A 14,941-nucleotide genomic window follows, 5' to 3' on the forward strand; every position below is an offset into this window, starting at 1 on the left:
TAATCATGGGTTCTCAAAAGTAAATGACAAGGTTTAGCAACAAGAGCTTATAGGCCAACCTACACATTAATACAGGATTTGCTTCTGTGAAATTCATCAATAGAAATGGAAGTACTGGAGTTCCCTTCATGGCTCCAGAATCTGACTAGTATCCATGAGAATGTAGGTTCAATCCCTGGTCTCCTCAGTGGGTCGGGGATCCGGTGTTGCCATGGGCTGTGGTGTAGGTTGCAGACGTGGCTTGGATTCCAAGTCCCTGTGGCTGTGGTGTAGGCCGGCATCTACAGCTCCGATTAGACCCCTAGCTTGGGAACCTCCATATGCCCCTGGTGTGGCCCTAAAAAGACAAAAACAACAACAACAGAAGAAATGGAAGTAGTAATTTTGAGATGGATAAGCTGGACAAAGGGATAATTCACATCTCAGGAGGGAGGGAGGGGGATGGCATAAGATTTCAGGGTGCTACTCACCACAGTGCACAATTTAAAATTTATGAGATGTTTATTTCTGGAATTTTCCATTTAATATTTTTGACCTGGGTCTACTAAGGGTAACAAATCATGGAAAGAGAAACTGTGGAAAAGCAGGATGACTATAATTCTAGAAATCTGTCTTATTCACTTGAAGGTAGATCGGGCCAGAGTGCAGCAATATTTTGTTGTGTATTAATCAGGTATCTAATGTGATTATTGCTAGAAATAAGAATAAAATGTTTTCATTTTGTGCTTACTACTATGCAAACAAATACATGCAAAGATGGGATCTATGTTGCCCATCTGCTTATAAAGTGAGAATGGAAGTGTCTGCCCCCAAACCAAGCTTCAGAACTCAGCCTGCCTCTTCCACTGGGAGTGGGGAAGCACCTAAAATCTTCTACTACTTTTCTGCTAAAACTACTAAAGTACATGAGGGCACTGAAATAGCTTGATACCACTCAGCTACAAGGCGTTCTCCAGATGATCCAAGATGCACTGAGAATGACCTGGAGTTAACGTGAAGATTTAAAAAAGAGTTGTGTCCTTCGGAAAATACATCCGTAGACCTCTAAGGGTCTATGAGTCCCCATTTTATCCAATCAATGTCTGTATCCTACTTACCGCCTTAGTCCTGTCTAAGCACTTTGCAACTCTTAACTCAGTTAATCCTCCAAACAATGTTTGAGGTGGGTGCCCCTGGTATCTTTGCTTTCAGAGATGAGGAAACCGAGGCACTGTGAGGGTAGGTAACATGTCCAAGGTACACAGCTACAAGGAGTGGAGGTAGATTGCAGCCCCAGAAGCCTGCCTCCTGAGTCCATGCCTGTAACTGCTGGTCTGTGTTGAGAATCATTCACCATGTGGATGAGATGATAACTGTGAAATTCAGTTTATGTCCACAGCTGCATAGCTAACAGGTGGCAGGAGCCATGAGCTGTAAATGTCTTCCCACGCAAAGATAACAGAAGATAAAAACAAGACAGCCGAAGAGTCAGCACGGATCCCCCATCATTTAGCAGGTACCTGACTGTGTAACTGAAGCTGTCAGTTCCACACTGACACTGACGACAGTCACAAAGGTGTGCTGGGCTGGAGCTCAGAACCACGCTGACATCATTTTACACAATTAAATTCCTCCTCTCGTGATCTCACCCCCTGCTACACAAACATGTCCTAAATACCTCTGGAAACTTTCTCAAAGCATACCTGGCTCGATAACAAGTTTCTCCACCCCTAATTAACACTTATTTCATTTTCACATGGCTCTTCCCTTCATAAATGCCTAATCTGGGAGGCGCACCCATTCCAAAGGTCACAAGGGTCATCCATGCTTAGGCCAGAGTCCAATTCCAACTGGATTCCATGTGATCAAACTCCAGCTGAGGATTCCTGGCTCATCCTGCCCTGGGGGTTGAAGGCAAATTTGCGATTTCTCTCTCATTTGGTCTTTTTTTTTTTAAACCTCCAGTTGAGTTCTTGATAGCTAAAAATGTCCTTCTGATTTTCCTGAGTTTATATTTTTTAGTTTCACTAACTAAACATGATACCTTTCCCTTCTTCAAAATAAGAAATTCATGTCTGATCAAGGCTGTTTACTGGAGTTTCCGTCGTGGCTCAGAGGGTTAAAAAACCCGCTAGCATCCATGAGGTTGTGGGTTCCATCCCTGGCCTTGCTCAGTGGGTTAAGAATATGGCATTGTTATGGCTGTGGTGTAGGCCAGCAGCTACAGTTCCAATTTGACCCTAGCCTGGGAACTCCATATGCCACAGGTATGTCTCAAAAAGAAGCAGAAGAAAAAAAAAAAAGGCTGTTTACTTAACATCCAGGCCTGGACTTCAGATGTCCTGATTTCTAGGCATTTTCATTATGTGACCTTGACTTTGGTGCACTTTGCAAAGGGCTGGGGTCCTGCTCCTCGGAAGTGATCCAGAGAACAGCAATGTCAACATGATTGGGGAGTTTGATAAAACCTCAGATTCTCAAACTTGGCCCTGTTCCAGACTTGTTCAAACGGAATTGGGGTTGCATGAATCTAATGCACTTGAAAAACTGAGTAGTGTTGAGATCAGGACCCTCAGATTACCCTCATGTTTACAAATAATTTCAGCTGCTGACCTGGGCTATCCACTTGCAATTGGCTCAGGAAGCGCTGCACAGCAGGAGTCATCTCTCTTTAATAGTTGGTATCAGACAAGCAGGGCCAGCAGGCATAGGCAGCACAATCCTGGAAAATAAAAACCTGGCTCTTCCTTGATCCCTGAGGATTGCTCTGGATCCATATGGAAGAGAAACTGAGGTCAGATTTTTTTTTTAATTTTTTTATTTTCCCACTGTATAGCAAGGGGATCAGGTTATCCTTACAAGTATACATTACAATTACATTTTTCCCCCCCACCCTTTGTTCTGTTGCAACATGAGTATCTAGACAAAGTTCTCAATGCTACTCAGCAGGATCTCCTTGTAAATCTATTCTAAGTTGTGTCTGATAAGCCCAAGCTCCCAATCCCTCCCACTCCCTCCCCCTCCCATCAGGCAGCCACAAGTCTTTTCTCCAAGTCCATGATTTTCTTTTCTGAGATGTTCATTTGTGCTGGATATTAGATTCCAGTTATAAGTGATATCATATGGTATTTGTCTTTGTCTTTCTGGCTCATTTCACTCAGTAGGAGAGTCTCTAGTTCCATCCATGTTGCTGCAAATGGCATGATGTCATTCTTTTTTATGGCTGAGTAGTATTCCATTGTGTATATATACCACATCTTTCGAAGCCAATCATCTGTCGATGGACATTTGGGTTGTTTCCATGTCCTGGCTATTGTGAGTAGTGCTGCAATGAACATGCGGGTGCACGTGTCTCTTTTAAGTAGAGTTTTGTCCGGATAGATGACCAAGAGTGGGATAAGATTTTTAAGCTAAACTTTGAGTTAAAGTCAAATTGATGAAAGGGTGTAACCCCACCTTGAGATTGTGATTCTCTGAATTTTCACCACACTCTCCCCATCTCAATCCTGTTCATGCTGCTTTCTCGCTGGAATCCCCTGTCACCCCTAGACCTGGTTACCCTTAAAGGCCAAGCTGTAAGTTTTCCTTTCTGAAATCTTTGCTCCCCCATCACAGTCAGAATTGGTAGTTCTCTCTGCTCTGTTCACATTGCTCTTTGTACACAGGTATGCCCAGCTTTTTGAAAACCCACTTCAGGAGTTTCCACTGTGTTACAGCAGGTTAAGGACTTGATGTTGTCACAGCTGAGGTGTAGGTCACAGCTGCTGCTCAGAAATTCACATTCCATACATATACCACAGGTACAGCTGAAGAAAGAAAGAAAGAGAGAGAGAGAGGGAAGGAAGGAAGGAAAGAAGGAAGGAAGGAAGGAAGGAAGGAAGTTAGCTTTATGTCAGTTTGCTTTTATGGAAGACTTACACTGGTACTTGTTATTGCTAACTGGAAGAAATTTGATGAGGACTTTTGCTTTTAAGACAAGGGACAAAAAGTGAAGCTAGTGTTCAGTGTTTGTTTTGCAGTGGACCTGACAGACCTTACCCATGCAGTGAGAACTGGCAACTCCAAGCTCCTTCCCCAGGAACTACACTCAGCATCTCAGCATCAAGCCGCCATGGCTGCGAAAGGTGTCTGTGAGCATCTGGGCTTTATCTCCATGTATTTTGTGCACCAATCGGCAAGAGGTGTCCTAAGGTAATTGCTTCTTGGCTTTATGCCATTTCAGCTTATAAAAGTTTTCACAGGAATGCTCTGCTTTTGGATATCATGGAGCCCTGTACCCCTCTCCCTGTGTACTCTTTACTTAGGGGGCTGAGAGAAAGTGCCTGAGCTTGGAAACGTGACCTAACTTGAATTGATTCTTGAGTTGAACAGCTCATTTCCTATGTGAGTTTGGATAAGTTATTTAAGTTTCAGTTCCTTTTTGATAAAATGATACTAACTTCTCCTAACATCCTCATCTTACAGTTAATGGCATCTCCATCTACTATTGCTAAGGTCTCAATCCTTGGGTTCATCACTGACTCCTGCCTTTCTCACTCCCCACATCTAATCTGATAGCAAATCCAGATGGCTCTATTTCCAGAACACATCTAGAATCTCATCACCTCTCACTACCACGACTGCCACCATCTTGGTCTGCGCTACCATCACCTTTTTCCTGGACCATTGCAACTGTCTCCTCCCTGGCCTCCAAGCTCAGCCCCCACTCCCTGACAGTATGCATCAGCCAGACTGATGATGTTACAATATAAATTCAACCACTCTCCTATCCAAAACCTTCCAATGGCAATCATTTTAGAGTAAAAGCCAAAGTTCTCACAAAGACCTACAGGGCCTCTCCAGATAGGGTCTGTGCTGCCTCTCACTTTACCTCCCACAGGCCTCCTTGCTGTTCCTGGAGCTCCCCAGAAGAGCTCAGGGCTGGAGCTCTTTGTTTTGTCTGCATCCGGATGGATCTTCCTGAGGGTATGTACATGTCTTGCTTCTTCAACTCCTTCAAGTCTTTGGTCAGATATTACCTTCTCAATCAGACCTTTCCTGACCACTTCATTTAAAATATTCCCCATATCCCTTCTGTTTTTGATGCCAAAGCACCTTTCATCTTTGTCACACGGGAAATAATTTCATTGCTATGACAGCCCCAAAAGTCCACAACCAGGCAAGGTCTCCCAGAAAGGCTCACAAATTGAATTCAGGTAATTGAATCACAAGGTTTATTAAATCAATTAAAACTAGCTCTGGGGGAATGGGGGGGGGTAAGTTGACAGGCTTGACATAGTGAGCAAATGGGTAAAAGAGCCATTGTACCTGCATCCACAACTACAACAATATTCAGAGGTCTGTTTCTCTCCCACACCAGCCTTCCCTGATTGTTACCAGGATCAGAGTTGAACTTGATGATGGACAGAGAAGGGGTCTGGAGGCAGCAGGTAACCATAGCTGTTGCCTGGCAACTCGCCTGCTAAGCACCTAGGGTTTTTCTCGAGTTTCAGGGGCAAAGATCACTTGAGATCAGAATGAATTTTCCAAATGGTGGCCAAGTTAAGAACTCACAAATGCAGAGTGTTTCCATATATTTTAGTGTCAGGAATATCAGGCATCCTGGCCCTGCCATTTCTTCCCACTTATGTTCATTCACATATGCTCTACTTTATCTTTCTAACAAGTCTCATATATTACTAATTGACTTACCAGTGCTTAAATATGGTTCATCCATCCCAATTATTTCCTTCCAGCACAGAATTTAGTATTCTGAAACAGTACTGCAAATACACCCTACTGCCTTCTAGCATACCATATGTTTTATTTATTTGTTTTATCTTCTGTCTCACCAAACTAGAATAGAAATGCCGTGAACACAAGAATTTTCACCCATTTTCTTCATGTTCATATCTCAGCACCTAGATGTGTCCTTAACGCAAAGTTAACACTTAAAAAATAATTGTTGGAGTTCCCATCGTGGCTCAGCGGAAACGAATCCGACTAGGAACCTGAGGTTGTGGGTTCGATCCCTGGCCTCACTCTGTGTGTTAAGGATTTGGTATTGCTGTGGCTGTGACAAAGGCCGGCAGCTGTAGCTCCTATTTGACCCCTAGCCTGGGACTCTCCATATGCCGCGGGTGCAGCCCTAAAAAGCAAAAATAAATAAGTATAAATACAAAAATAAATAAATAAATAAATAATTGTTGAAAAATGGATGGAACCCTAAAGACCATGAGGATTAAACCAAATAATGTATGAATTGCACTAAGATGGGGGTGGGGGGGATGACTTGGAACAGGAAGAAGACAATGAAAGCCAGAGCCTGTAGCCCATGTCCTGCCTCCAGCTGGGTATCAAGCCCTCTCCAGGTCGGAGGGTGTGGGGCACGACTGGAACGTTCATTCTGAAACTCTGCAGATCACCTCTTCTGGAAAGGGTCACATTTTTTTCTCTATGTTCTCAAAGTAGCTTTTCTTTTCCCCACTTTACTCACCGTCAAACTAGGTTTAATCACATACTCTAGAAATATTTGTTCAGCGAATAAAGGTCTGTCACAGATGTCCTGAGACTTCAAGGCCTTTGTGAGGACTGACACCTAGAGTGACTTCAGGAAATCACCGGTGATGAGGCTGTGCACAGTTCAGTCTGAAGTATACCCAGGGCAGAGGTTGCAAACTTTAAGAACCATGGGCATATCTGGCCCTGAGGCCTTGTATTAGAATATTCCAGCTGCTAGAACAAAATACAACAGACTGAGAGAGGCTGAAACAACGGAAACGTATTTTGCACAGTTCTGGAGGCTAGAAGCCCAAGATCAGATGCTGGCTGGTGCTATTCCCCATAAGGGCTCTCTTCCTGGCCTGTAGACAGCCATCTTCTTGCCATGTGCTTATATAGTCTTTCCTTGGTTTGTGCATAAGGAGATCTCTCTCTCTTCCTCTTCCTATAAGACGACTGTTCCTATTGGATTAGGGCCCCATCCTTATAATCTTTCATAACATGAATTACCTCCTAAAAGACCCTGTCTCCAAAGATAATCACATCGGGAGTTAGGGCTTCAACATATGAATTAGTGATGGGGGCATACAAGTCAATCCACAGCAGGCCTGCTTTCTGCCCAGCAAAATATCTTTTTCATTTCTCCTTTTAAAAATGTTACTTAACTGTAAAAAATTGCATATTTCCCATAAAATCCAAAATCAATCCCTTGCTGCTCCTGACCTGATTCACTCATTTGTTTTACCTGACCAGCTAATTTAGACATTTAAGTTTTGACTTCTGGCCTAGCAGTTTAACCCTGTGGCTAGATTTTTCCAAAATGAAATTGTTTTGGAAAATCGTGGATATATGGATAATGATGACGATAAAAGGTCTAATTCTCTGTAATTGCATACCAGTGGTTGAGGAGGGCTTTAATTTAACTTGGTGTTTGATGCCACTCAAGATTCGCCCTAAATTCTATTTGTTAAATTTGATTTTTTGATCGTGGGGCTTATTCGCTTTGGACTTTAGAAAATACACAGGTTGAAAGCAGGTTGAGTTTTCCAAGTTTTCTTTGGCCATGACTCAGAGCAAGAAATTTTACTTTAAAACCCTCTACACAGGGATGCACTTTAATATATTGCATTGTATAGTAGCATATTGTATTGTATTGTAATATATTCTACAATGCTTGTCATGGCCTACATAGTTACCAAAACAGCAATCAATTGTGACCTGTAGTTTAAAGTACACTGTTCTAGTGGGCAGGTCCACTAGGTTTTGATTTTCTTTCTGTTAAATATTTTGGTTTACATGAAGGTTTTTTGGTTTGTTTTTAAAATACTGGCCAAAGATAGTATTTGATAGGGAAGTATTTTCTAGGGAAAATAAGTTTATTCTATTCAAAACTTATCCTCTGGAACTTTTTTGGTCACAGATGAGAAATGTTTGGAACTGGAAGGAACTGCAGTGGTCAGCTACATAGACATCGCTCCTATATGAGCGTTCATGATACAGCTCTCTGTGTTTGGATATAGCGATCCTAAAAAGGCAAGTCACAAAAACTGCCCCCTCTGCCTTTCGACACTTCTGAACATAACTAGCTCCCAGTTTACTTTTCTAATTGCTTGTTTGCCGTGATCTCATTCTCCCTTGAAAATCTCAAGGTATGGTTTTTTTTGTTTTGTTTGTTTTTCATTTCCTCGCTGTTTTTTCCAGGTCACAGAACCACAGTTGGCTTGATTATGGTTTGAGGTCACCAAAAAGCTTAATCTAGACAGGGAGGAGGGGGGACACCCAAGATTTTATTGTACATCTAAATTGCTGTCTGATTACACGGAGAGATTCAGATGAGCTGAAGAACTAAGCAGTGGACATTCGAGGGGACAAGCAGTGTTAAAGCTACTCCTTGTTGAAGAAAGGTGGATCGCGTGCTGCCATCTATCGGTGACACTATGAAACAGCAGTGTTTAAATGTCGGCAATTTTGAATGCCCCTTGTTTTTATAAAAATTCTGTTTTGGAGGGAATGAAAGTTTGCTTCACTCATGCGCCAATATTTTATTTCCCAGGCAGCCTTGGCTTCAAGTTAAAGCATCTGTGGATGGAAATGACCCATCTTTCACCCTCATGAAGCTTGTCTGTAAAGCAGACCAAAGGGAAGGGGGAATTCCCACCCTGTCTCATTACTGTCCAAGCCGACATACTTCCCCTTCAGGATGCTTTGAGAGAAGGAGGGACTGTCTGCTGCTGTCAGAGGGATTTCAAAGAACACACTGTTCCCAGGCTTCAGATCTCCCTGATTGCTTCATTGGTCTCTTAAGATAACCATATGTTATGTGCAAAGGGCAGCTTTAAAACAAAACAAAATAGTCCCACCCTGTTTGGAAGCTTGTTGATTCTAAATGCTACACCACTGCGGGTAGCCCTCTGGGTTTATTTATTAGTGAGGGACACGGACATGGAAGCTCTGCTGGCTTCCATCCTTGTTCATTTTAAAAAACGGCAGGCCCAAGGAGAGTTAACAAAATTGTATATCTAAAATGTTTGCACTGGAGTTCCTGTGGTGGCTCAATGGTTAATGAACCCGACTAGTATCATCGAGGATGTAGGTTCGATCCTTGGCCTTACTCAGTGGGTTAAGGATCTGGCATTGCCATGAGCTGTAGTGTAGGTCTCAGACGCAGCTTAGATCCCAAGTTGCTGTGGCTGTGGTGTAGGCCAGCAGCTACAGCTCTGCTTCGACCCCTAGCCTGGGAACCTCCATATGCTGCAGGTACAGCCCTAGAAAGACAAAAAGACAAATAATAATAATAATAATAAAATGTTTGCACTGAAAAAGATAATCATTTTTAGTGGACAAATTCAGTGCAATTTGTATTATTAATTATATAATTGTAAGACTTATTTAGACATTAATTTATAAAGCCCACTAGCAATGGAATAAATACCCATGGCACACAAATTTAAAGCAGAATGTCTGTCTGTCTATCTATCTATCTATCTATCTATGCTGAGCACTCTATTCAATCTGGGATTCATCAGTGAACAAAGCATTCCGAACCTCAAGTATATACTCAGATGGTCAGGTGAGGAGCGATAAACAATGAATTAATTAAATATATATATGTAATTAATAATATATGGCATTGGAAATAGTGATGAGTCCTGTAGAAAAAAAAGGTTGCAGGGAATGGGGTAAGGAAGGTGTGTGAAGGGTAGGTTGTAATTTTGAGTTGGGTGGGTAGGGTATGCCTGTGGGGAAGCTGGTATCTGAGCAGAGACTTGCAGTGTATGAAGGCGTTAGCCATGTGGATGTGGGGAGAATTCCAGGCAAGGGGAGCAAGCAGCTTGTGCAAGGGCCCTGAGGCAAGAGTGTTCCTGAATTGATGGAGGAAGCCAGTATGACTGGAGTGAGGAGGTTGGCAGTGGGCACTAGGAGGGAATGAACTTAGGAGGAAAATCTGTTGGGACTGCCTCACTACCCTGGCTTTATTTAACTACCCAGAATGCTTTAGATGAGGGATTGTATGTGCTAAACCCAGGCAGCAGAGAAGTGGCCTTATTCTAACAGGAGCAGATACTCAAAGCCAGAAAAGCTCAGGGTTAGGGTTAGGGCCTTGGTTTACATATCTAAAAGGAGCAAATCTGCCTTGCCTGCCTCGCCTCTATGCCTGGTGACTTCACTGCTGTCATTCTAACTCTTTCAGAGCAGTCTGCAGCCCAGCCCAGCTGCCAGCCAGAGATGCGGAAGGGCAGTGGCTGCCTCTGCTCCCCGCCACCACTCCACACTTCTGCTCACAGGGCAGCAACAGACCCAGCTGGGTTCTGGGTCATCCGTGTTCCCAGCACTGATTCTGGAGCCTAAGAAAGATAGAGGTTAGCAGATTTCAAACAGGAGTGCAGCACTTCCTCACTCTCCTTCTTGATGGCAAACTTAGCACTATCCTTGTTTTTCACGTCTGTGCTAAATGTCCTCTGGCTCCTAATCTCATTCTTGATCCCAAGTTTTCTCTCCCTCAGGGATTTTCAATTTCAATCTACTGACACTCTGGACTGGATAATTCTTTTTTTTTTATTTTATTTATTTATTTTTTTTATTTTCTCACTGTAGAGCAAGGGGGTCAGGTAATCCTTACATGTATACATTACAATTACATTTTTTCCCCCACCCTTTGTTCTGTTGCAACATGAATATCTAGACATATAACTGGATAATTCTTTATTGCGGGGCCACACTGTGTGTTGTGGGGCAGTTGTGTTTTGCAGGCCGTGGAGCAGGGTCTCTGCCCTCTACACTCTCCATGTCAACAGCACCCTCCTTCTAGATCGTGGTGACCAAAAGATGTCTCCAGACATTGCTAAATGTCACTCCGGGTGCAACATCGCTGCCAGTGGAGGAAAAACCGGTATGATGTCAGGCTATGTTCTTTGGAACTTTTTTTGTTTGTTTGTTGTTTTGTTTGGTTTTGCTTTTTAGGGCTTCACCCTCGGCATGTGGAAGTTCCCAGGCTAAGGGTCAAATCAGAGCTATAGCTGCTGGCCTGCACCACGGCCATAGCAACGTGGGATCCGAGCAGAGGCGTGTAACCTACACCACAGCTCACAGCAACACTGGCTCCTTAACCCACTGAGCGAGGCCAGGGATGGAACCTGTGTCCTCATGGATACCTGTCGGGTTCATTTCCACTGAGCTACAACGGGAACTCCTGTGGAACGTTTTTTGACATTCTCTGAGGTCTGCCCTCTTTTGCCCTCCCCCACTCCAACTCCCCAAGTCATCTTGTTTTCTCCATGATGCTTTCTGGATTGATTAGAAGGGAGGTACTGGCCCCGCTGTCCACTAACTACCCCTTCAATATGTTGCCCTCAAAGCTGCTGTTTTAATCACATCATCTGCATCCCAGCTCCCTGATGTGTTTATAAATTTGGACAGTGCAGCTCTTTCATATACTGTCTGAACTTTTACCCATTAAGTAATCATGTCTTCATTGTCTTTATTCAGTAATTTTCCTTGTCAACTTAAGAAAAAAAAATTTTTTTTTTTTTTTTTTTTTTTGACGATAATACTGATGACAGAAAGCTCCCAAAAGTTTTTAGACGCCAAAATAATCTTTGGCAGAAAATCCTGGGAAACTCCCAGACTAGTGGGAAAATTACTGGGTTTTGTATGATAGGACAAGCCCTCACAAATCCTAGGAAGGGAGTTGTTAGCTGGGATACAGATGGGGAAACTGATGAAACAACATTTATTATGAAGGGTTACAGAAAACAGGTGGTTGAGAAGTGATAGAAACAGATCTCTATCTTTGACATTGTAATCAGAGAAATAGCAGCTCAAAGAAAGTTAGAGCCTTGAGGGACCCTCTGAAATCAGCTATCATAATTCCCCCATTTTGGAAACAATAAGACAGAGGGCAGGGAAATAATTAATTGCTTTACCCAAAGGACATAAAGAGCATCAGAGTCTGGATCTGAACTCTTTATGTCTAGGTTGTCCTCGATGGGAATTAGTTACTTTTTTTAAAATTTAGGTCCTTTATCCTGAAATTTTGCTTTTCTCACCCTTCAACCTTTTTTTTTTTTGAGAAAAAAATCATTTCTATTAATAAATAATGACCCTAGATGCATTTGGAGTTTTGGGGGTTTTCTTAATGCTCTATTTTGGCAATGCCAAAGCAATTTACCACCACCACCACGTCAAATAAAAAAAAAAAAAAAGAAAAATCTGGGAACCACTGATACAGACTCCCTCTATCCAAAGAACCATGGAGATTTTCTGGTCCTAGAGGTCAAGGCAAGATGCACAGTGGACCTAGAGATTATCATGCTAAGTGAAGTCAGCAATATGATGAGACACCAACATCAAATGCTTTTACTGACATGTGGAATCTGAAAAAAAGGACAGACTGAACTTCTTTGCAGAACAGATGCTGACTCACAGACATTGAAAAACTTATGGTCTCCAGAGGAGACAGTTTGTGGGGTGGGGAATGTGCTTTGGTTATGGGATGGAAATCCTGTGAAATTGGATTGTTATGATCATTATACAACTACAGATGTGATAAATTCATTTGAGTAATTTAAAAAAAAAAAAAGGCAGGATGCACAGGTCCACTGGGTGACAGAGAATGGAAACACCGCCCCCCCCAGAGGAGCAGTTTCTATAAACCATGATCACCCAATGACCCAGACCTCGGCTTCTTTGGAATCACCTTTCTTCATTCCCTTCCCTCCCATGCAGTGAATGAGAACATCCTGGAGTCCTTGGGCATGACTTCTGACATGAAGCCCTCCTGGATCACTCAGATGGCTGCATATGACCTGAACCAGACCCCGTAGGTGTTTATAAGCCTACCTGCACGAGGCTTTCTGTGGTCCTGAGTCTGAAGGATGCTACAGAAAGCTGGGCTGCGCCGCAGAGGAAAGGAAGAGCAGGAATTTGTTCTCAATAAATAATAGACTCTGGATTGCAAGGCTCTATCGGAGCCAATGTGAAGATGGTCATTTGATGACCTTATGTTTCTAACAATTTCTGGAGTCAAGGAACTTGGAGGGGGTGAGGGTTGGACTCTGAGCCACCCGTTGTTCTTGCTAAGTGTGGCTCACTCTAGGAGGCAAAAGCATGAGAATATCAGTTCTCCAATTTTCTTCAGCCCTCTGCTTGAGAAAAGAATACCAAGTTCCAAGGAAAGACTTCTGGATCATTAGCAGAATGGGACTGACTCTGCTCTCCCTTTGTACTGTTAGCCCCCAGCTCACTCCTGTCCCTAGGAAAAGTTTCATCAGGCTTGAGTCCCCACCAAAATGTCCCAGTATGCCAGTTTGACCAGACAGTTCAGATTCCACATGTACAACTCAACAGAGGACACAAAAATTTAATCCGATAAGTGTAAAATGGCAGCCCCTCATAGTTGGGGTTGGCCTGCCTTTCAGCTCATGCAGCTCACAGCCACCAACCAGCATAGAAAGAAGGGTGTGAATGGCTATAAAAGAGGAAGGTGAAAGCAGCATGTCTCAAAGTTCTGCAAGAGTTTTCAAAGGAAAAGGAAACTGAAAAAGGAAAGAAACACAGTCAACATTTATCCGTGTACTGTCATCTTTTCAATGAATTTCTTTCCATCCAATTGCCACAGCGTGTAAGGGGCCAGATAAGGCTTCACAGCGCTAGACTAGTTCCAGTAAGTTTATTTATGTCTGGCTGAGGATGAAGTTGCCTTTACATTTTGACTTTTCTTGGGCTGTTTCAGATGGTCTTCCATGAGCTCACTGGAACACATTTGCCATTCCAGGAAGCAGCAGCTGCAGAGAGGAGAGAAGGAAATCAGCAATGTCAAGGGCTTTGTGACAGGCCAGGCTTGCAAGCTCTGCTTGTACTTTCTCAATTAATCTTCACCGCCACCCCACGTGGGGAGTATTACTATCCTCACTTTACCAACACGGGAACAGCTTCTCAGAGGAGCTAGGTAACTCGCCCCAGGTCACAGGGCTAAATGAGAACAGAACTAAAATTCAGACCCACCAAAATAATCTTTCCCGAAATAATCTTTTCACAAGACTGCAGGGCAGTAGGGCACGTGAGTACCCAGTGCCTTCAGGATGTGAGGAAGGGCATTGTGATGCGATGTGACATTTCTGAGCCATGATGTGATGTGACACAGAGAGAATCTAAGGGAAGAGGCAAAAAATAAAAAAATAAAATAAAATAAAAATTACAGGTATAGTCAGAATCAACAGACAGCACAGCCTTAATCTGCTTGCACCAGGCTTCCTGTGGTCCCGAGTCTGAAGAACTAGAGAACTGGGCTGTGCCGCAGAGGCCCTTTGGCAAAGGAAGGGCAGGAATTTGTTCTCAATAAATAATAGACTCTGGATGGCAAGGCTCTATTGGAGCCAATGTGAAGATGGTCATTTGATGACCTTATGTTTCTAACAATTTCTCAAGTCAAGGAACTTGTAAAATTGTTTAGCGTCTTTAGTACAGAACTGTTATTCAGTTAACATTCATTTCAGATACTTGATATTAACCGATGTCAGATATATTATAGGTTTAGAGATAGAAAGAAATGATACCTAAGAAAGCAAAAAGAAAATCTCAAAATTTTTTTAGAACTTATCAAATCCGTGTGTGTGTGTGTGTGTGTGTGTGTGTGTGTGTGAGATTTGGGGACAGCTCAGGAAATCCGCTGGCTTCTGCCTCAGATCTGAAGATTGTTTACATTCCAGTGGAATTCCTGGGAAAGTCCAGAGCTCTCTGTGCTTTGAAAACAATGGCTTATGGAGATCAACTTCCCAGCTGTGGCAACCTGACAGAAGGGAAGGCTTGAGAGGGTCTTTTTGGGGCGGGATGGGGCCCGGGGAGCATTCTGAGAGGCCTCTGCCTGATCGCTTGCCTGAAAGCAGAACTGGTTCACAGGTGTGCAGGCTCCTACTTCCTGAGCCACAGCTGGGCTTGGAAAACGATAGTTGCTACTGCTCTCATCATCAGTAGCAATCATTGC

At 43.1% G+C, this 14,941-nt stretch overlaps 1 protein-coding gene across 1 annotated transcript; it reads left to right on the top strand.

Moving 5' to 3' along the window:
* On the top strand, window positions 4,091–14,225 carry LOC106508840. The gene is made up of 6 exons (XM_013992534.2): window positions 4,091–4,170; window positions 4,859–4,944; window positions 5,359–5,408; window positions 10,151–10,319; window positions 10,697–10,849; window positions 12,685–14,225. The coding sequence occupies exons 1-6, from the start codon at window positions 4,091–4,093 to the stop codon at window positions 12,780–12,782; spliced, it is 636 nt and encodes a 211-aa protein (XP_013847988.1). The 3' UTR covers window positions 12,783–14,225.

This window comes from Sus scrofa, chromosome 1 (genome assembly GCF_000003025.6).
Source record: "Sus scrofa isolate TJ Tabasco breed Duroc chromosome 1, Sscrofa11.1, whole genome shotgun sequence".
Taxonomy (NCBI): Eukaryota; Metazoa; Chordata; class Mammalia; order Artiodactyla; family Suidae; genus Sus; species Sus scrofa.

Bases quoted from the DNA above. Each gene is read 5' to 3' on its own strand.
- LOC106508840 (XM_013992534.2), top strand. From the start codon at position 4,091: ATGGCTGCGAAAGGTGTCTGTGAGCATCTGGGCTTTATCTCCATGTAT. The intron at 4,945-5,358 runs GTATGTACATGT...GATTGTTACCAG, and splicing joins CCGGATGGATCTTCCTGAGG to GATCAGAGTTGAACTTGATG. The intron at 10,320-10,696 runs GTTAGCAGATTT...GTTGTGGGGCAG, and splicing joins GGAGCCTAAGAAAGATAGAG to TTGTGTTTTGCAGGCCGTGG.